The sequence below is a fragment of the Crocodylus siamensis genome, chromosome 1 (genome assembly GCF_052110815.1).
Source record: "Crocodylus siamensis isolate JL-2025a chromosome 1, ASM5211081v1, whole genome shotgun sequence".
NCBI lineage: Eukaryota > Metazoa > Chordata > Crocodylia > Crocodylidae > Crocodylus > Crocodylus siamensis.
The window spans coordinates 159750608-159773194 of NC_143395.1; the positions used below are offsets into that span (position 1 = coordinate 159750608).

A 22587-nucleotide genomic window follows, 5' to 3' on the forward strand; every position below is an offset into this window, starting at 1 on the left:
TTAATTTCTTCTTTTCCTTGATGTTATGTCTCTTTCTGAGTGTGAGATAGCATCTGTAGATTTTCTCTCTGGCACTTGCATTATGGGGGAGTGAATTAACATTGAGGGATACCCTTCCTTCTTTGCCAAAATGCTAGACAAGTAGGTTCTTGTTCAGATGCACCAGGTTCACATATATACCTCCTAGCTGATACACAAAATACATTGATTTCTTGCCATTTCTAAGCCAAGATTCAAGAGCAGAGTCACTAGTGAGGCCCTAAATTACTAAGACATCCTAACTGACAAAACAGAGCTTTGGAAACCAGCCTTCACACAACCTTTAATGAAAGCAGGATCAGGCCTTGAACAGATCATGTTAGCTGGCTGTGATCTATGCAAAGTGCTTTGGTCAGAAGACACAAAAAGTACATTTTGTGATGTGGTACCCTTGTTTTTAATCAGTTTTCCATTAAGGGCCTGATCTTGTTTCTCCCAGGGTCAAAGGCAAAGATTTCCATTGACTTCAATTATTTTCTATTGATTCAGTTTGATGTTTAGTGACATGACAAGTGGTAAATCTTGCCAAAGTCTGCCAGCTAGTACTACAAACTGTTGGTGCCAGAAAAATAACAACAAAGAATTTCTATTACTGTTGCCCCCATCACCTACCAAAACACCAAATGCGCCCCACTACATCCATAGCCTGTCAGTATTTTGCATCCACATATACACCCCATGGACACCCTTCCACCTATAAACACACCTACTTCATCTACTCACTCTACAACACTTCCATACACCTGTCCTCTAAAAACACACCCACCACATGTACACAAACCTCACTAGGTACACCCTTTTATATGAGATCCACCTACAAACACACTCTTTACCAATACATAACCTACACACGTCTACACATGTACAAACCCAGTATGAACACACTTGCTCCTCCACGTACACACCTGCCCTTCACAAGCATGTATCCTACACACAACATACTCTACCCTCAGCCCTAAAACACGCTCTTTAACTCTGTACTTGATTGTGACGCTATGCAAGTGTTGGTTGGAGTGGATAGTCCTGGAAGGAAATTTTGTTGTTAGTGGGTGCATCTACATGAGACGCTTTACTGCACACTAAACAAATCTAATGCACAGTGAAGTGTCACTGTCTACACATGCACAGCAGTTACTGCATAGTAGGTTAATCTAATGTGCCATTTTCTGGTACCTGTAGATACAGGTATTAGAAAAATGATGCATTAACTAATGTGCCATACTGCATGTGTTGTTGCTGATCAAGAGCAAATTGTTCCCAATCAGTCCAGGCAGCAGGGGGCTACACTGCTGCCTGGCTAAGTCGGGTTTTTCTCAGGGCAGGTAAGACCTGTCCCAAATCAGCCAACAGCCCTGTCCCAGTCAGGGGGAGATCAGGTGGGGTGGGGGAGAGCTGTCCCAGCTTGGCTGGCCCCGATCTGCATGCAGTTAGCAGGGAACTGCCCACTGAACCAGGACAGCTCTCCCCCACCCTGTGCAGATCATATATACCCTGCACATCAGGTGGGTTTAATTCAGAATGGCTCAGGCTCACATGAGGGGTCACTGCTCCACAACAAGGAGAAACAGGGAGGAAGGCACAGACTGGGTCAGGGGTCAGCACATCACTATCCTCCCCCCCAACACACACGCACACTGTTACCAGAGCTCTTGCAAAGGTGGAAGTGGAGTGGGTATAAAAGAGGGGCCTGATCCTGAAAGAGGCTGGAGCTTCCAGGCAAGCCACCAATCCAGCCCTTCTAGAAAGGAGCCCACAGTCCTGCTGCAAGGCCCTTTAAAAGCAAAAACAGGCTTCGGAGCAAGGGCCAGGCAGGACATGAAGCAGGCTCCATGCTTCTCATCCCCAGCCCACCCTGGCTAATGGCCCCCACATGTTTGTGGAGCTCTGTGGGTTGCTCAAACTCTGGGCGCAGATGTGAGGGTTTCCCTCCATTCCTTGCAGCATCAGGTGCATTTGCATTGCCCGGTGGTGTGGGGCTCCGGATGCCACACTGACCCCCTCCTAACCCATGGCTGGAGCAGGCTGGGCTCCCTGTCAGCTGGGGCTGCTCCAACATGGCTCAGTGTGCTGCAGTCCCAGGCACATATTCAAATGTTCAAATGGCAGCCCCAGGAGCAATAAGCTCCAGAGTTTATTGCTTCACATTAATTGCATGTGTAGACACACCCAGTTAATTGTACTGGGTCTGATTCTGATTTCAATGACATGCTGGCTTCCATGGAGTTATTTGGATGTACATGAGTATTTTTCCTAACTCCTAGGAAGATAAGATAGCCAGGTGATACTCAGAAATGCCAGGTAGAGTTGAAACCTGTTTTTAAAGCTCAGTACACTTCCTGGTGTGTTGCTATTGTAAAAGGTATATCTCTTGCCATCATGATTCACATCACTCATATTAAGGTGATCTGTGGACAGAGCTCAGATTTAGGGAAGCCAATGGACAGTCAAACAGAGAGTAAGCAGATTTTTGTATGAATTAATGAAACTTAAGAGGCTGGGCAGTCTGGATGCATATCCATAAGGCTGGATGTTCACCTCAAGCAGTTTGCCCTGGCAGTGGGGCTAGTTAAAAGGTTTCTGGTCAGGTTGCATATATAACAGCTCGGTTTGGCAGGTCTCTGGGCTTGATTCTCCTCTTTCATGCTAGTAAAAGTCAGGAGTACCTCCACTCAAATCCATACAGAACCTGGTTCCCCAGTCATTTAAAAAACTCTTCTCTGCATCCACTTCCCCACAGGTTAGTTAATGCAGCAGAATGCCAAGTTTCTGGGACACAGCATGAGGCTCCAGGTCATAACAACTTTGCTTTCTCTACAGAGCCCCAGTGATCTGTTTTCTGTTTTGAGGGGAAACACCTGCAGGTCCCTAGTTAGAGACACGGGTAGCAGGGTAAAAGCTCAGAGTAGAAGTTATAAGAATCGCCCAGCTACTCAACCACAAACAAAACCTCCATGCAGTTGTGTGCAATGCAAGGAAGGTCTTACTCTGAAGCAGGGGCTACCCAGGAGTTCGTGCCCAAAGGGAGCTGTGCTGAGCTGGTTACAGCCATAAAATGCTTAACGTACACATTTAAAACTACCTTTCCAGCACTGGGTGAAGTGTGTGATTAGGCACTGTAAAATGAACCAAGCTACAGAAATGCAAAATGTAGGAGAGTGAAGTGTAATGGACAAAGCATCAGACCAGGGTTCAGAAGGCCTCTGTTCTATTCTAGGCTCTGCTATTGGCCTGCTTTGGACAAGGCACTTTGCCTCCCTGTGCCTGAGTTTCTCTACCTGTCCCAAGAATAATGCTGAACTCTTGAGATCTGCAGATGAAAAGTGCTATACAAGAACCATCCGATATCATCACTATTATTATTATTACTGTTAGAGCTTAGTGTATTGTTATTTTATTTAATCCAGGTAATAAATTAATATGCCAGCACTGCCAGCTCTCTTGATGTCACCACCACAATCCCAATATTTGGTATTTAACTTAAATCCCCAGCTCCTCAAAGCTTAGCAATCAGCCAAGGTGCTCAGCTTTCACATTCGAAGCGTTACCTTCTAGCTCTCGTGGCTGCAGGAGGCATTAAGAACAGGACCCAGGTGTGTGTTAAGTCTCTCTTCCCCTCTGAACCCAAGCATGAGAAATTGGAGGCCTGGTAAAGAGACAGCTCAACAACTAGGGTGAACAGAGCAGCTGTTAAACTTTAACTTTATTTTTTTTCTGATTGACAAAGAAAAGAGAGAAAAGTTACAAAAGTACTAAAAGGCAACAATATTGACAGGTATCCTCTGCTCTCCATTTCTACTCTTGGAAACTCTACCCAAACTCTTGGAATATCATGTGGGACAGTAGCATGTGGCACCTCTTAGGCCAATAAGAACAGCTTCCTCAGCACTAGGCATAGTGCCTTCCTGGGTCAGATTCCAGTAGCATTGCCTGAAGCCTTAGCATAAAGGGCCATTGTGGCATCTGATTAGCAGAAAAGAGAGCCAGGGCATAGCTACCTTTGTCTTTAATACAAAGGTGTGGCCTAAGGAGGCTATAGTTCTCACCATGCATTGCTCCAGTTGGAATGACTGTGATTAAAGCTCATAAGTATCATGGAAATGGAATAAGCCAAGTACCCCTGCTGGAGGGAGGAGGAGAAATAAGGAAGAGCATCTTCTCTCAAACACCAAAGGTGCTGGCAGTCAGCAAAGCTTTCCCTCTCAACAGAAGCCCCCAGCAAATAAATGAGAACTACTTCCTTCAGTTAATGCTGGTGAAGGAGGCCTTAGATGAGGGGTGAGCAAAATACAGCCCACAGGCCAGATCCGGCCCACCACTTGATTGTATCTGGCCTGAGGGCAGCTGGTGGTACTGCGCAGCAGTCTCTGGGTGAGCCGAGTTCTGGCCCTGGTGGCTCTGGCCACTGCACTGTACGGCACCTGAGCAGGGCGGCTTCTACCCCTGCGGCACCAGCAGAACCCAGCATCTGCCCATAGGGGATGGAGCCTGGCTGCAGGCCTGGACCCTGTCCTGTCCTGCCTTGCCATAAGGACTCCTGGGAGCCGCAGGGCTGGGGGCAGAGGGGGGAGGAGGTGTGTATGCCACGAGCCCTGATGGCAGGGTAGGACAGTATGAAGGCCCATGCTCAGGCTCCACCCCTACATCCCCAGCTGGCAGGTGCTGGGAGGGGGGAGGAGGGAGTGCTCCTGCTGGTGCTCTGGCCCCAGCCCTGGCCCGGCTGTGGGGAGCACACGTGCATATGTGTATGTGCATGCGTGCACATGTTTGTATGTGCAGCCCTCAACAGCTCACAAAAAATTCACTGGCCGTGTCCAGGCGAGCATGGCCCTGCATTACATTTAGCTGTTCTCCATGCTGCAAAGAAGAAGCACTTGTGGGGAAGGGGAGTTGACCCCTAGATATCCAGGGGTCAAAAAAATCCGCACCAAAAAAAAAAGCAGAGTGGTGCATGCAGGGGCAGTGCTCGCTGCTCAAAACCAGAGGCTTAGCCAGCCAGAGCCACTCTCCAGCTGTCAGCCAGGCTCCAAGCAGCAGGATCACCACTGCTGCACCCTAGGATGCCCCCAGGACCCCAGGGTAACTTGCCTGAGGGCATGTGGCACAGGCGTTCCCCAGGGACAACTAGCGGCGGCACAAGATGTCCCACTGCCAGTTGTCTCCAAGGAACCAAATGTCCACACTCGCGTGGACATGGGCATTAAGTGGTCCTCCAGCCCAAATCCCTGCTGTAGATACTGCCATGAAGTCTCCTATCCACAGAACAGGTAGGAAAAAGGCAAAAGTAATACAAGGTTCCCCATCACAGCCCTCCCCTAACTGTGTGTCTCGGCTCCAACCTGAGTAGGTGGCAACCAGCCTCAGGGTTGAAAGGAGAGATCAGGCTCTCTTGAGCTACTTGGTCTCTGGCCTCTCTACTGAAATTCCCAATGCAGCGCCCCAGTTGGTGCCACCTGCAATACTGGTTTATGAGGTGGGCTCTGTCCCCTGGGCACTGGGTAAAGAGATATCAAAGATCTCCACACTAGAACTAGCAGAAGTGCTTCAGAAAGTTGCAATCCTTCCAGTTCACTCCTCTTGCTGCAGGGAAGTAGTTGGCTGCCTCAGTTCTCAGGTGGATGCAGCTTATTGTCCCTTCCCCATTTGGCCAGGCCTCTTGCTCACAGTGCAGAGAGTCTGCTCTTGGCACCACAATGAGAAGCAAGATCAGATCTTAGCTGAGCACAGGGAGGTTCCTTACATCCCTTCCCAGCCAAGACAGACAAGGGCATCCCCAAATTAGTTGTACCATGGTAGCACAAAACCACACTGCCACCCAATGGATAGCAAAAACTGCTGCAAGTCTCAGTAGTGCTGAGGCCCAAAATGGTTCAAACAGCACGTGATACCTTAGAGAAACTGCTGGATTTCAACAAAGGAGGTTAACAACAAGTCACCTGATCCATGGTTCCCCTGCCAGTGTGGGAAAGATTTGCTCTGTTCATGTGACCAGAATTCATTGAGTTCAGCATCCATACGAGGAAGGCAGGCAAAGCAGGACAAGGGCTCAGTAGGCTTCCCAGGACACTGGACTTGATCAAGTTGCATGACACCAGCTATACTGCATGACATCTTTGATCAGCATTGGGGTTGAAGGGGGAGAGTGGGGAAACTGAAGGGGAAATACCTGATGTCAAGCATTGCACTTCCTCTAGTGTAGATGCAGTCCTTGAGGAGAGGAACCCTTTGCGTGTGCAACCCCACTAGCTTCTCTGCTCTTGCCATGTTGTGTGAAGACTGGAAGCAGATGCCTGAGCCTCCTTGAGTGGCTGAGCATATAGACCCTTCAGATTCCACAGCAAAGCCCAGCAGAGCCTATGAGGATGCCCCCTAACCCTGCTACTCTTTGCTTTCCTGTTTTAACCACCTTTAGATTAAACCAACACCTCCAATGGAGAACACTTACAGCAAGCGCCTACAGTCTGTACCATGCCAATCCCCATCTCCTACTCCAACGGGACACCTCCTTGATTGTAGTAGAATTTAGAATAATCCTAATTCTGTCGGCATTGTAGCAGGGCCCAGTTCACTTCATGAGAAGCCCTCCATAACTTTTATCTCCAGCCTTAGAATGCTTCAGCCTGGGGGATGTAGCTTGTCCAAATGCAAGACATTATAAGGCAGAGCATCTGGAAAAAAAATCTACCAGATTTGAAGGCAGTTGTCATCCTCATGCCTTTTTGCCATTGTTGCCATCTAACATAGTGACTATCTGCTAACCCTTTAGGGCTACATATTCCTAGCATGTCCTCATGCCTCTCGCAGTCTTCCAGATTTCCCTGTAGTTCATGAAGCTGATGTGCTCTTTTCATTGCAAACAGCAACTCTCCCCTTCCGCCACCCTTCAGATGTGCTGATGATATGAAACCAGGCACTGCTGCCAAGCCACCTGTTTCCTGCTGCCAGAGAGATTGTTATTGCAAAGATGCACCCCCCACACACACCCTCCCTCCGCCCTCCTACCCTCCCCACCCCTGCCAGGCAGGTAGTTGGTACAACAGTTCCTGAGGTTTTGGAGAATCTCCTTCAGTAGGCACATGACGGTTCTTCTACCGGAGCGATCGGGCTCAGAGGCTTCAAGGTGCTGAGGGACCGGAAGGCAAAGTTCGATGGATCATATACAAAGTGGGGTGGTGGGCGGCTCCCATTGATACTCTGCATGGAAAGTAAAACAAGGAAGATGTCATTGCGTAGGCACCTGCAACCAGTGAACTGGCCAGTCGTTGCATGGCCCACCATCCTCTGCTGGGCAGAATCATGCCTGCTCAATAGGTATCATAGGCCACATACAACTAATGGCACGAGAAGTGCAGTTTTTCCCCCATTTTTTTCAAAACCATGTCACCCTCACAAGACTGAAACTGCCTGGGCCCCTATGTGATTAGGACACTTGGCCACTGGTAGGAGTTAACAAATGCAGCAGCAAGAAAGAGCAGTGGGATGCACAGAGCTAGATTTTGAGTTATGGGGTCAGAACAGAAGGCATCACAATTAGGGAGCTAAATGCAGGGTCACCTGACCTGACACAGGCACTGAGCTGGCAGGTCAAATTTCATCATAGCCCCTGCTAATCCTGTAAAATCCCAGTCACTCGCTGCATACCAGATCGTATCATAACATAGAAATAGCATCTACTACTGCAGTCAGTGTTTTTTTTAGAGATACAGGCCCACTCAAAATACCCCATCCAGATACATCAAAATACTGGAGACCTGGCTCCAGACTCTGCAGAGTGGGCTCATCTTTATCTCCTTACTCTCAAATCTCTCAGACTCTCTCAGTTCCTATGTAATCTGTTTTTAATTTCTCTGGAACTGGTACTTCATTTGTCCTGAAACTTTCTTTAGTCTTCCTAGCTCTCTAATCCAGCCCCTCTTGCTCTCAGGTTCTCTCTGTAACATATCTCACCTCACTCATTATGTCAACTGGTTTGTCAAATCTGTATTATGCTCATTCATGCATCAAACTCTTTTTATACTGATGTTACTACTTCTACACTCTCTGGGAAGGCTTGACTCTAACCAAGGGATTAAACAGGACGATGCATTGCAATCCTTGTGTATTTTCACAATAGAGGGACTTGGGGTATATCAGTTCACTACAAACAGGTTCCTATGGCCAGGCCTGATTTTCAGAAAGGTACAGCAACTCCCATGGAAAATCCATTGAAGAGGTGGGTGCCCAGCACTTCTGAAAATCAAGCCTTTCCTTATTTTAAGCCTGTCACAGAGATACCCAGCATGCCTGCCCTTCTGAACTCCTAAACAGAGTCTCCAGTCTTGGACACAAGTGCATGTTCCAGAGAACGAGTCTACTTGGTTTATAAATGGGGGGAGGTGGACAGTAAAGCAACGGAGATGTCGAAGACAGCCCAAGCATGGGCATGGCTGGAGGGGATGACGTAAACTCAGCAGCTGAGCTTATCTGCAGAGCTCGAGAGAGTCTGTTTTCAGAGAAAGACCCCAGAGCCTGGCTGGAGCTCACTGCTCTCTATGGACCCCTATCATGGCCTCACAGCCCAGGCTCTACAGACTTCTCTCTCTTGTCACTGCAGCCTCAACAGCATGGCAAGACCAAGAACACAGTAAGAGATCCAGGAGGGGTACCATATTGCAATGCAAGATGAATACAGCTTCCTGGGAGATCCTCTGGGGTGCAGCGCAGGGACCTGCACTTCCACCAACTCTTCTTCTGGCCACAACTGAAACAGGGATTTTAATGCTAAAATAAGGCTTCCCCCATCTTATGGAGGTGCAGTCTCCTCCAGTCATCTCCTGGGCTTTGGTTTAGGTTTTTGGTTTGTTTGGGTTTTTTTAAGGTCTACATAAATTATCCCCTAAAAGCAGGTACCAAATTTAGGCATGAACAGCTAAAGCGCCTTAACTCATGTGAGATGTGCTCAGGTGCATTAACGCTGTGTATGTCAACTAACTTGGGACTAACTTTAGTCCCAAGTCAGTCTGCATACTGCATTAATGCGCCTTAGCACGTGTACATGTACATGTGCACCTAAATCACCTAAATTTAGGCGCGCATAAAAGCACACATAGACGTGCCCACAGTGAAATACTGAAGGACTGGCAAGGTACACAAGAAGGCTAGATTTTGTTTTATGAATCTGAATAAGAGACATATATTTAACTATAATGACTGCAGGACTCATGACACAATACCTTTGATCTATTTTGACTATTTTTACCTATTTTGACTATTTTTACTGTTGTTTTGATTTTTGTTTTTTACCTTTGTATCTAATTTAGCAAATTAGTGCATATTGCAAGTTATATTTGTTTCTGCTTTGATCTTAAACTGAATAAAAGAGTGATAGCACCCTAGCATATTAGTAAAGCTTCTAGTTTCTCTTTAACTGGGAAAAAACTGTGTCGTGTCATACGCGATGATGTGTCACAGCATCTGCACCCCCACCTTGTCAAAATCCTAGCTCCACCCATGACCAATGGAGCATGCGTCTTGGACTCTAGAACAGCCTCATAAGGATTTGTGTGGCACCTCTGAGTGCCACAGTGTCACATGTTTGGGTTCCCCTAGATATAAACCCATGCAAATATTCCTCCTACATCTTCTCTTGCTTTCCCATTCTTCTCCCACTGACATCAAGGGGAGTTTGGATATTGTCCTGAGCATCAGGTGCAGAAAGAAGGTAACATCAGTCCGCTCCCTAGCTCTCCATAGGCCTGATGGCTCAGAAGCAGGCTCCAGTCTCCCTGCAGTTTCCTCTGTGTGCCCCCTTCCAAGGGCTTGTAATTTTCCTGAATGCAAGTGTTTCTCACCCAGCCTGGATGGAAGACCCTTTTGTCCAGGGATTAGGGCTTTTAGAAACAATTAGCAGCTCTTTTGTCTCCTGGTACAGAGATGTGACCTCTGACATTTCAAGGTCATGTCTAACATGTGGCTGTCGCGGCATGTGACCATAATCTTTGATCCCCCCTGCCCTCCACCCTGCAGATTTTAATTTGTAATCAGCACTGAAAGGTCAGAAACATGCAACCTTTCCTTGCAAGCTTTCCGGCCAGCTGAACTAGCCAATGTGGTCATTACAGCTTAGAGAAGGAAAAGACCAGTTAGACCATCCAGGCTGTTCCCCAGCTGCAGCAGCAATTAGAGCTGGGGCCCACAGGGCTGTTCCTGGCTTTGCCACTAAGAGACAATGCTTATTTTACAGGAACACCACACAAATGTGTGTGTGTTGCATGCCCAGCTGCCCCTTCCACAAATGGAGGTGGCACTTCAGGACCGAAGATGCCAATGTTGTGCCTCGCATCAGCTCTATCCAAAGCTCCAGCCAGCCAGAAAATCATGCCCTGCTCCATCCCCCCTGACACCTTGGCTGCCAGCACAAGAAACAAGAGAGGCAGATTTAAGGGCCTTTGCTCAACAGACGCCTGCTGTGGGTTATATATGGTGTGTGCTCTGGCAGCCCTCGGAGCTGGAGGGTAACATAGCAACCCCTATTCAGAGTTAAGGGGCAGAATAAATCAGCACATTTGTCCCTCTCCTGAGCAGAGAAACGGCCTGTCAATGCCAAGAGGGAAAAGGAACAAAGGGCCTGGCAGTGCCCTCCATTTTGAAATGTCAGATGGGATTAAGGGAGACGTCTGAATGAGATGATTTCTGGTGGGTGCCAAAGAACAAGGAAGCAGGAGAAGACAGTGGAAAGAGGGGCCCAAGGGACATGTAAAAGTCACCCACAAAACTCTTCACATGTTGGGGGCATACAGGAGCCCTGAGGTAGCGCTCTTGGTTCTCCGTGCAGGGCAAGGCAGCCTTCATAGCACACCCAGAAGAGCACAGCATTAGGCAAGGGCAGAGGTGGGGTGGAAATCCTGGAAAATGTTGGCAATGGAAGGAATCACAGGGTGGCTGCTGCTCATAACCAATCTGTTGCTATTCTGTCCCTCCCCAGCAAACTGCCATTGTTTCTCACCACGCTCAAATGGGTAGCAGCTTTTGCATGGTAGGGGCTGCCTTTTTTTATGCCTAGCACCTTATACACTGGGACCAGCATTGCAGATTTTTTGCCTAGTAGGCCCAGGTAATAAAAATGAAAAATCATACGTTCATGTTGCACCTGTGAGACAAAGACACTTCACGGACTGTACTGCATGTACTATTTCCCCCACAATTGAAGTGCAGCCAGCTCTGAAGTGGATTGCAAGTACCCTAACTGGAACGTCCTTGGGACACCTGCATCAGTGCAGAAACAGCTCTGCAACTGCTCATAACCTCCAGCAGTCAGGATCTCTCGCTCATGCCCATTCTCAAGACGGCCAGTAGCGCACAAGGGGTATCTTCAAGTAAATTGCTCATGTTTCCTGAGAAGCTGGAGTTTTCTTTGGCACTCAGTCTCCCAACCCTAGGTCTGACCAGGCCAAGCCCACCCCTGCTTCATCTGTGAGATCATTTGGGAAGCACAGCATGAGATGGTCTGCCTTAATACTCAGCATGATGTGAACTGCTAGAAATCTCCTCCCGGAAAGATGAGAGATTGGGAGGATTACCAGAGAAGCGAACCTAGTCACCTCCTGGTTCTGCCTGCTGCCCTCCTCTGCTCGGGGAGCTTTCCTTACAAAACTGTACTTCCCACAGGCACCCTCCAGCACACCACAAGGAAGGTGAGGTGAGACTGAGTGAAGGAGAGGTGAGTCATTCCTGCCTTGGCAAGCCTGGGTAGGGCTTGCCATAAACTTGTTTGGCAGCCCTTGCTGTGCAACATCTAGACTTATTCTTGTGGAGGATCCTTGCAAAGCAGACACTCTGCAGTTGATGTAAAGGGTAGTGCTTTCACCCTCATGGCACTGCAGGCAGCTGGGAGATTCTCACAGAGCCCAGCCTCCTACGGGCTGCCCGCTAATAGCAATCATTAACCAGGGACCTAAACTGGTTAAGCAATTTATTTAAGCAGCTGGGCTAGGGACAGACATTCAAAAAGCCTGATTCTGAATTGATTCAATTTTTGCAGGTTAGTATAACCTGAAAAGCCTGAACTGATTTGGAGGTGGACAGACATTCCCTTTTCATTTCAGAAATGCAGGCACATCCCTGCAGTGGCTCAGCTAGAAGCCAGGAGGTACTAGAGCAGCCCTCCCTTCCCTTCTACAGAGCCAAGCTGAGGGGGGCTTGGCCAGGCCCCAGAAAGACACTCTTATTATTTCCACACCCCTCCCCTGCCAATAGCCCATCAGGGAATGTTTATCACTGGTAACTCAGTATTTATCAACCCATTAAGAAAACAAAGTCTCTCTCCAAGCTCTTCCTAAACAGCTTTTCCAAGGAAGGACATTAAACTACCTGTTGATTAGCTCCAAAAGGCATGTCTGACTTTGTCCTCTCCCACACCTTGGACCGTAACCAGTGTGTGGTCTGCTAGCTAATGCTGAAATGTCTATGTAAGGCAGAGGGGCGAGGGGGATAATCCCTGCTTAGCAGGAAGAAGCCAAGCAGATGCTCTGTGCCTGCAAGTCTCTGCTGGAGCTCCAGCCAGGGAGCGGAGGGGAGGGCCAGCCCTGCTGTGAAGCAGAAAGCCCCACCCAACCCAGATTGCTGGCAGAGCCTGATTTATCTTAAACCAGCAAGGGGTCTGGGACAGACATTGCATAAACCGGTTTGAGCCAAATCAGTTAAGTCTGATACTACGTTCAACTGGATTTATCTCCAACTGGTTTCAGCCATTTTTACACTGGTTTATGTGCACTGAACATCTGTTCTGTTACAGGTTTAAACCAGTTTCTGATCACTTAAACTGGTTTATGTGTATTGTCTGTCCCTAGCCCTGGAGTGCAGGCTGAGATGCAACAAGTTGGCTCTTGGCAGAAGGGCAACATGCTTGTTCGAACACTTACATATCCACTTGCACACACATACCAGTTGGCAAGGAAGTTTGCTTCTAGCTGCACACATGTGTGTGCTTACCCGCAACTGTACACTGTATGTACACTGGCATGGGCATGCCTACTCACATGGTCACATGGATAGACACACCTTCCTGCACCTAGGTGTCCTGATCACTCCTACTTGCCACCTCCCCCCATTCCCTCCCACACACACACAGGGATGCACATGCTGTCACAGGGTTTGTCTCTATACTGTGTTGAGTCCTGTCCACACCCATGCACAACTTTAACTCAAGTTTGCTTGTGCCTTTAACTCAAGCCAGCCCCTCAGGGGTATAGACTCCAGCTCCAGTTCACACAACTCATCAGCTGCTGGTGTAGTCACTCTGCACTAATCTAATCAGTCTTGTGCAGCTGGCTGGTTACCTCTGCGTGCCCCTTACATGAGCTGAGCTAACTCAAAAGGCAGATCACTTGAATTAACTGCAGAGAAGTCACAGCTTCAGTTGGGCACACTCACCAATGCATGCACTTATACACACTTGAACACTTACTTCGTTACTCACAAGCACACATTTATATATATTTTATAATATACACACTTTTTATATATATTCTCTCAGACATGTTTCCTCTCACATGCACGTACTTGCAAACTGTTAGCAGCATTGAAGAAATGCAGCAGATAACAACACAGCTTGAAACATTAACAATTAAGTTCACCTTAAGATACCTTGGATAACAACTGGACATATTACCTCCAAAGCAAACCAGTGTCACCACACCAATTAAAGATTACAGAACATATCCAAAATTGATGTAAATCAGATCTGCAGCTCTCTAAAAGCAGAGGAATTTGCAATCGCAGCCCAAGTTCACTTCCTGACCATACTCTACTTTAGGCATCAATAATGTTCTCCATGGAAAAGAATAAATGAGTGGGGGGGAAGCATCTGGAGTTCAGGGCGGCAGCACTCGCCTCAGGTAGAGTTAAATGGGAAATTACTAAAAAGGATGAAAAAACCCTAAGGCTAGGGACAAAAATTACACATAAACCAGTATAAGTGATTGGAAACCAGTTCAAATCTGTAACACAACAGAAGTTCAGTGCACATAAAACACTTTCAAAATGGCCGAAACCAATTTAAGATAAACCTGGATGGATGTCGTATCAGACTTAACTGATTTAGGTTAAATCAGTTTATTGAATTTCTGTCCCAGATCCCCTCCAGATTCAAGTAAACTCTCAGTCCCCCAGCACCCCAGGATGCTTTTCACCTCCCCCACAACCTTCCCTCCCTCTTGCAGGGTGGGTGGGCTAGCCTTGGCCCAAGCTGCCTGCCGCAGCTGAGCAGGGAACTGTGCTCTAGCACCCTCCAGCTTCTGGCCTGAGACACTGCAGGCATGTAGCTGCATTTCTGGACTCAAAAGTGAATGTTGGTTCACTTGCTTTTCGGTTCAATCAATGCAGTTTAGATTAACCTACGAAGACTGAATCGATTCAGCCTCAGGTTTTTGGACTGTCTGTACTTAGCATGAAGCCACTATTCATCTAATGCCACAGCATGTTGATAGGAGGAGCTGTACTGGAGATTTCCACTTTTGGAAGTGATGTAAAACTGAGGTCCTTGGTGCTTTCCATAAAACTAAGGGAGTTAGCCCTGTTATTCTGGCCAGATCACAACTCAATCCACACAACCTGCCAAAGCTCCCTTGGCAGTTTTACTTGGACACAGAAGTCTCTCACTCCTTGACTTATGTGGTTCTGACGTATTCCTGTGCTTTGTTAAACAGATTCATTTGTAAAGGCCTTTGGAACAAAAGGTGAATGCAATCTGTAAAGGTTTCCCAGATACTGTAGAAAAAGGCCCTAGTGAGGCTTTGCAAAGGAGGAAATGACTGTGCATGATGCCCTCCATAGAAAGTGTCAGGGGTGGGGAGAAGGCCCCCCTCCTCTGTTTGCAGATGAGTCTCATGTAAGGCTGCCTAGATCCACACAGTGGTGTTTGTGGGTGCAGTAGTTTTAACACAAATTCTCTCTCCTGTCTGTCCCCCCTGTCAGGTTGACAGAAAACAACAGTGACACTTCAGCTTTGATGTATAAGATCAGAGATCATGGGCCAGGAGTTAAGGCACCTGGGCCTCAGCCCATTTCTCACACAGACTTAGCATGAAGCCCTGGGCAAGCTACTTTTCCTTTCCTGTGCCTCAGTTTCTCATCTTTAACCTAGGGAAATGAGGCACACAGTGAGGATTGATGGATGGGTGTTCATGCACTGCGACTCTCAGATGAAAGGCAGTTCCTTCACAATTCCTTTCCTGCTTCAGTGGCAATAGCTTACACATGGGACCAGATCCTCCACCAGTGTAAACAGCTGCAGCTCCCTTCACTGCCATGGGGCTCTGGCCATTTACACCAGCTGGGGATCTGGAGATCAAAGACCATGAGGCTTTACAAACACAAGCCCCAACCTCCTTTCCATCACCCCCACACATGCTTAACTTAGTCTGGGACAACATCCAAAACACAGCTCATGAAAGAACTTAACTTCGAACCCCTGGTTATATGTAAACAACGTGTTTTCTACTACCCCCAGAAAAAGAAATTCTGTATATAACACTCCCTCACTTGAAAGAGTTCGAATCCAAATCAGGCATTGTCAGCTCTGACCCAGTTCTGCTGTTCTCAGACATAGCACTGACTTTCCCTTCTCTCTGCACCCTTCTCTGAGCCCATGGTAAGGAAGAGACCTGGACTAGTCCACTATCTGAGGGCTGCCTGCTGCCCACCACTCACTTCACACTGCACTGCAGCATTGCTAAGGTCAGTTCAGCTTTCTAAGGTCACATAAACACATCAGTGTCCCTGATAAATTCCACCCTCGCCACCACTGAATGTTTGCAAATGTATTTGCAGAGTTGTCAGGTGGCAACTAGCAGCCCTCCAGACTAGCAACTGGACAATATACAAATTTCTTTGGAGACCTTCAAAGAGTGTGAATAGGTCTTTTATGCACAGTTACCCCTGACCAGGCAGACTGGGAAATGTGCCAGATCTAGGGCTTTTCCTTTGCTGATGCCAACCTAAGAGACAGGTTTTCTCCCCTCTTTCTGGTACACTTCCATGCCTATGAGAAAGCTCACTGCAAGCTCTGATTCAGCCTGCCCATTCATCCTAGAGCCAGAAGAAATGTGATGAAAGGAAAGGCAATGCGTCTAGAAAGGTGTACTTTTCGGGCAGCATAATGCGCCTGCGAAACTCTGTGTTCTGAGGTTTAAATGAAAAGTTGTGTTCTGAACCCTATGCTTCCTTTGGAAAGAGAATGCATTTAGTGGGAACACAGAATCACACTGGAAGTGTCTACATGAGACACTACTATGCAGTGGATACTGTCCATTTATTTGGTACTTGTATAAGCAAGTACTAAATAAATGCACACTAACCAGAGTTACTGTGCACTACCAAACACCTTTTTAGTGATGCTGCGGTGCACTAGCTTAATGCAGTAGCATATTAGCACTCTTTACGCTGTGATGTATTACTGCACAGTATTATTTGGGTACTGTGCAGCTAGCGTCTCACGAAGATGTCCCCAGTGTGACTCTTCCTCATACAGCAAGCCCTGCATTCTCACAGCACTAGGACTGAGAGAACACAAGATGAGAGTTTCTGGACTCATACCTGGACAAGATACAATACAGCCCATAGTCTCCCTCTTACAGCTTCATAGGATCATCCCTGCTTGTTGCAATAGCACCTCTGCCCCCGCTACCTCCAGCCACTTCCTCTGGTAAGGACATCCATCCACCACAGAGGAACACGGCCTGGGCCTGACCCTTTCAGTCTCTTTTAGTTTAGCTCAGAGACCGACCCTGAAACCTGAAGTACAATAGGGTCAATTTTCTTGCCTAGTTAACCAACAGCATGTACTGCTGAATAACCCCATTCTCCCATCTGTATTAGCCTAGCATAGCACCACCCCATGCAATCAGCCAGCCTGGCACGATCCTTTTGCATTTAGAAAGAATAAAAATTAAAATTGCCAAGTGAATATAAATTCTCCTGAAATAATAAGGCTGTTGGCACAGGCTGTCACAGTGTACTTGCCTCCAGGCAAACTACCTGTCATGGCAGCCAAGTGTGGTAGATGGACAGATTATGGCAAGAAGTATGAGAAGGGAAGATTACACCACTGTGGATTCTGGCTGTGAATGGCAGCCACGTTCCCACAGCCTCCTGAACAAAGGGGAGCCTGGGTGCAACAACAGCAGCTGTGGATGTAGTGATAGAGAGTGCTCTGTCAACTTTGATGTAGACCTCTACAGCTCCTGGCACCAAACAATGCAGTAACAAAGTACCACAGTACCACAGGTCATGAAACAACACATGATTTCAGCCAAGGAGCCACAGAAGCTCCATTCCTAGTAGTGTGACCCCTGTCCTCTTCCATTTTCCTCTATCGAACTCTACAGGTCTCTGCCCCCAGCCCACCTGTGATCCCATCAGACCCTAGACCCTTTCCATTCTTGCTCCCTCACCTGCACTTCCCCTGTCCTAGGCTCTGTGATTCTTTGGCACCACTCCCACTTCCTCAATCTTGTACCTTTGCAAACCTTTGCAAGCTTCAGCAATGGCACCTTATGAGTGGTTTGCTTTGAAAGATCAGCTAGTCATCTGGATGCCTCTGTCCACCATGTCAATCACTGAGGCTTGCAAACCTGGGCCAGATAATACAGAGACTCCTTGGCGGAGCTGGGAATAGGACCCAGGACTTCCACCTTCCCATCCTTTAGTGTATGCTCTGTACTTCATAATAGAGCAGCATAAGTAGTACAGAGCTCTGAATCACTCCACAACAGGCTTTAGTTAGTGGGAGCAAATGCATAGGCAGCAAGAATGTATATAGAGTGGGTTGCAATAAAATTATTTTTTTCAATGAAGCAGAAGAAAGGAGATGTGATTGTCTTTCCCCTGGCCATGACAGACAGGAATAAGATTGGCTGAACTTTGCTAGCAGCCAACTTTACAATGAAATCCAATAAAAACAACACTAAATAAAACAATGTCTGGGCTCTCCACTTGGATATTTTAGTGGATGCAGCATTCTGTGCTCAGCTAATTTTGAACTTTGCAAGGAGGGCATGGAGGGTAAAATCCTTTGTTAGGAATTCTCCAATTTAAGGGGCAGGGATCTCAGCGAATAGTAACATTGTACCAATGCTTTCAGCCTGTGTAATGACATGTATGGATCTCAGAGGCAAAACCAGCAGCGGCAGAAAGGAGGAGTCCGAAGGAGGAGCAGGAAGTGAAACGAGAGGTAGAGAGGCTGGGGCAGAACAGCAGGCCCTGTAACAGCTCTGTAAGAAACTGCTATAATAAAGACACTGTTTATATTAAGTAGGGAGCTGTTCCTTGATTACCCATACAGGGTCACAGGAAACAGTGAGCATGTCGCCACTTCAAAGCTGTTCAGTGGCCTGGCTGAGAGAAGTTGCGAGGAACTCGGCTGTTATAAATTGGAAAAGATTTTATACTTTCTATGGAGCTTTGCCAGTATACCCCAGCTGAAGATCTGGGCCTACATTAACAGACAGATGATCCCCACCCCAACTGATGCTCTTGCTCAGGTCTGGGTTTGGGCACATAATCTGGGGTGTAGTGGGATGGAAATACAGCTGCTGCTTCTGTTCTGTAGCTAGATACAGGCCTGCAGTCTCCAGGGCAGAACTATTTCTCAGCACTAAGCCTTTTTTTTTTTTTTTTTTTTTTTTTTTTTTTAAGTATAGGGAAAAGCAGCGTGAGCAATGAAACTTGCCATACACACATTTCCGTACTGTGACCCTCCTCACAGCCAAGTCACGTGACTCAAAGAGTGGCCTTCATGGTACACAGGATGGCTTCTGTAAATTGTTACGCACCTGAAACAATTCAGGATGCTCATCCTCCCTGTCTCTGGGGAGGATCCAGCTCTTCTCTGAAGTTAACTGAACTTGGCTAGAGCTCAGTGAGACTGGCAACTGGGCCAGTTTCAATCCTGTAATGACAAACTTGAGAAGAGTTTGAGGAATCATTATGGGCATTTCCTGCCCTTCACACTGCAGTCCCTTTCAACAGATGGCAGAACTGCCACAGGACAGAAGGAAGGGTTGCTCTACTACATGGGTGGCCTGAACTGTGATGTTTTATCAGTAAAACCATTCCTGCCTATCTCACTCCTGAGTGTATTATAAAGGATGGTCTTAGAACAAAAGCCGAAGATCGAGGTCTCCTCATTGAGAACTACTGGGTTCTCTTCCAGGCTCTGCCAGACTCCCAGACTGACCTTGGTCCAGTCTATTCCCTGTCCGTCCCTCAGTCCTCTTGTCTGTAAAATGGGGATCATAACAGGTATCCATCTCCCAGAGAGGCTAAATGCACAAAACCATTGTCAGAAAAGGATCCTGTGGTACTGTGCAAGCTTTACTGAATTCAGTTGCCGGGGGTGGGGACGGTGGTGGTATGGGGGGGATGTATGTGTGTGCAACCTGTTACCACCCATCAAGTCCTTGGAAGGTGACACAGCTTTGTTCCTCATTGCAGCACCAGAAGCAGAGAGATCTGCCCCATTATCGTTCCATTGCCTGGAGTGCCTCTCACTTGTGACTAGCCCGGACTTCTGCCAACAGAGCTGAGGCTGGTGTCTCTCCCCTTGAGCTCCAGCCTGAAAGGTCCCCTTGTTTGGCAGGGTGGGGGGAACACAGCACATTTCTGCAATGGCCTGTTAGGATGCAGACACCAAAGATAAGAGGCAGAGAAATTGTTCCAAGGATCTGGATCCTGTCCAAGCAAAGGGTGTTCTCAGGCAATGATAACATCAAGGCAAGAACATAAATGGTTTATATTCTGTTTTTAAATACTTATTTTATTTTCACATTGCAGAGGACATCTCTCCGATCAGGCGCATTATCAGATGGGCTCTGAAATCCATACTCTCTCTCTGCCTGCCCCAGCTAGAGCTTGTGAGGCACATGGGGGACTTGCAGGTTGTACCTTCTAAAAGCCTATGCCTGCTGAGATAAGCACATCTCTGTCAGGTCTCAAGCAGAGTGCACAAGAGAAGAACAAGGACAAGGCTGGATGATAGGGCTATCAACCAAAGCAAGCCGTGAGAGGCAGGGCACAGAAAACTGGCAGTACTGTTAAACACAGAGGTATGCCATCAAGCAGGAGCCTTTGTCAGACAATCCAATAGCACCTGTCACATGCACACAACTACATGCCTAGAGGATGTTGAAATATGTAGCTAACACATGCACACCACTCCCAAATGCTCACCACGGTGCTCTTCTATAGTCATAACAGTGAGGACACATACTTCTCCCCCATATCCAGATATACAAACATTGCCCACTTTGCACAACACATTTTATTGCACACTATGCATGGACATACCCATTATCTATGGTGGTACACAGGTACACCCACCACAGTACATGTATCCACTAAACACACACCCCTACTTCACACACCAGTTGCTTCCCATTTATTTGCGTGTCTGTCTGTGGGTAGCGATCCTCCTATTTCATTGTTTATTTATTAGATTTATACAGATTTATAAACTTTCTGGAGTATAGTTTCTTCCACCACAGGTCCTGACCCCTCTGATCTGCTCCCACAAACATTTCCTACCAGGACATGCTGCTGTGATGCTTCAGGTTCTTCTTAATCTCTGCTTTAATCCATCTAGGCTCTTATCCTTGCCACATTAGTAACCCATCATCACCTTGCTTATGAAGAATTGTTGAGCAGGCTAAGAAGGCTGCAGCTTACCACTCCTGTGCTGGCATGAGGGAAGCAGAACTGCAACAAACAATTACTGAGTGGTATTTTAGTGCAGCTAGTTGGATAAGAAAAAGTACATGTAAAGGCAAAATCCAGGCTGGGTCAACCTGCTCCAGAAAGGCTTCAAGAAGCAGAACCATTTCCAAATGCTAACACAGCACTCCAGAGCAGGAGGCCAGTATCACTGCCACTCAACTTGATCTTTGCTCAACAAGTCTAGCACATGCTCAAGTTAGGGTTGAGGCCACATCATCATAACATTACACGGGACAGGACAACACTGTGATGACATGACAATGGAGCCCCAAAATGTCAGAACACAGCAAATGCATATAAAATGTCCCTACCAGCCCCTAACGTCTATGAAACTATGAAAAGGTTGCTGTTTCTAAAACGGCAGCTATCACAAGCACATAGCCCACTGTCATGGAGGGCTTGGTGTCCACTCTCTCAAAGTGCTGCACTGACATTACAGTTCTAAGTCTCCAAACAGGTAGTGTTTGGGATCACAGTATCCATTTTACAGAGGGGGACACTGAGGCAGAGCGCTGTGAAGTCATTTTGCCTAAAGCCATTCAGCAGAACTGGAAACAGAGCCCAGGGAGCCTCAATCCAGGCAGTACTGTTCCCCTGCTTGCCTGCCTGCCGTTCAGCCTAACTCTTGTGATTTCTCCTTATCGCGCCACAAAAGTTTGTAGGGGACTGCCAATAAGAATTTGCAATCACAACAGGGCCTGGGTTTGTGACTGGGGCCACTCCATGTTACAGTAGTACAAACAACAATATTGGAAATATTGAAGGCCCAAATTTTGTGCTCAGACATTGAGTCACATGTCTCTGATAATTATGCATCACCATACTCGCTATGCAAAAGGCAAGGATTTCTTAGGGTGAGATCTTTTATTGGACCAACTGTAGAGTTGTATACACTTTTGAATACAAAACATTCTCCATCGGGTCTTACCAGAACAAGATAAGCCCAACAAGCCAAGCCCAGGTGGTCCAATAAAAGATATCACCATAAGAAATCCTTGCCTCTCATGTAATTTCTGGACCATCATAGCTACATCACTTTTACACTACTGTAATTCACTCTGTAAAGCAGGAGTGTCAAGAACATGACCTGCAGACCAGATCTGGTTTGTGGGGCTCACAGAGGGACTTGAATTTGGGGCAGGGTAAGCAGGGGCAGGGCCTGCCACAGAATTTGGGACAACAGGGCCATATTGGTGATGGCCTTCAGTGACAGGGGATGAGCAACAGTGGTGCCAACCCCACACTGCTCACCTGCCAGGGCTTGCACCACTGCTACCATTAGGTCCAGATCAGCAAGCAAGAAGCGTCTTCATAGTCCAGATCCAGCTCAGGATGCAGAGTGAGTTTGATACCTCTGTTGTAACATATTTCTTTACTGTCTGCCCGCTAGATATTACAGTGAAGTCACAATGTTGAATCTGCGACACTGGGACATATTCAGCAAACCATATATGTCCCTCATTCAGGTAAAGATGTTGTAGACTGGCATGGTATAAAGCCCTTGTCAGCCAATAAACTGGGGTCTCATTTTGACTACAGGATTAGACCTAATTTCCAGAGAGAAAAATTGTGAAAACATGAGCAAAGGATGATGGGCCTGCAAAACTGGGGTTGACTCTTTGGGTGTCTTTACATGTGCTCCCAGGTGGAGGGGGGAGGGGCACTTTAATTAGAGCAGCTCTCAGAACCACTAAAGACCACTAAAGCGCCTGCAGTGTCATGTGTATTCAGTGTCTTGTGTTTCAAAATGGCGGCAGGGCACTTTAACTAAAGCTTGTTCAATGCCCTTGCCACCATTTTGAA

At 47.2% G+C, this 22587-nt stretch overlaps 1 protein-coding gene across 6 annotated transcripts in view; it reads right to left on the reverse strand.

Moving 5' to 3' along the window:
- The window catches only part of LOC149873551 (uncharacterized), a 103270-nt gene that overhangs the window by 15757 nt on the left and 64926 nt on the right, over positions 1–22587 (reverse strand). For 2 of the 6 annotated variants that reach the window (XM_090046921.1, XM_090046906.1), the window contains exon 5: positions 3722–7230. The exons of 2 other annotated variants lie outside the window; for them this stretch is intronic. In XM_090046921.1, the coding sequence (XP_089903047.1) occupies positions 7102–7230 (129 nt within the window). In that variant the 3' untranslated portion in view covers positions 3722–7101. Of the gene's footprint in view, positions 1–3584; positions 3683–3721; positions 7231–22587 lie in introns of those variants that run through there. 2 more of the 6 variants (XR_016442304.1, XR_016442306.1) reach the window with 2 other exon arrangements.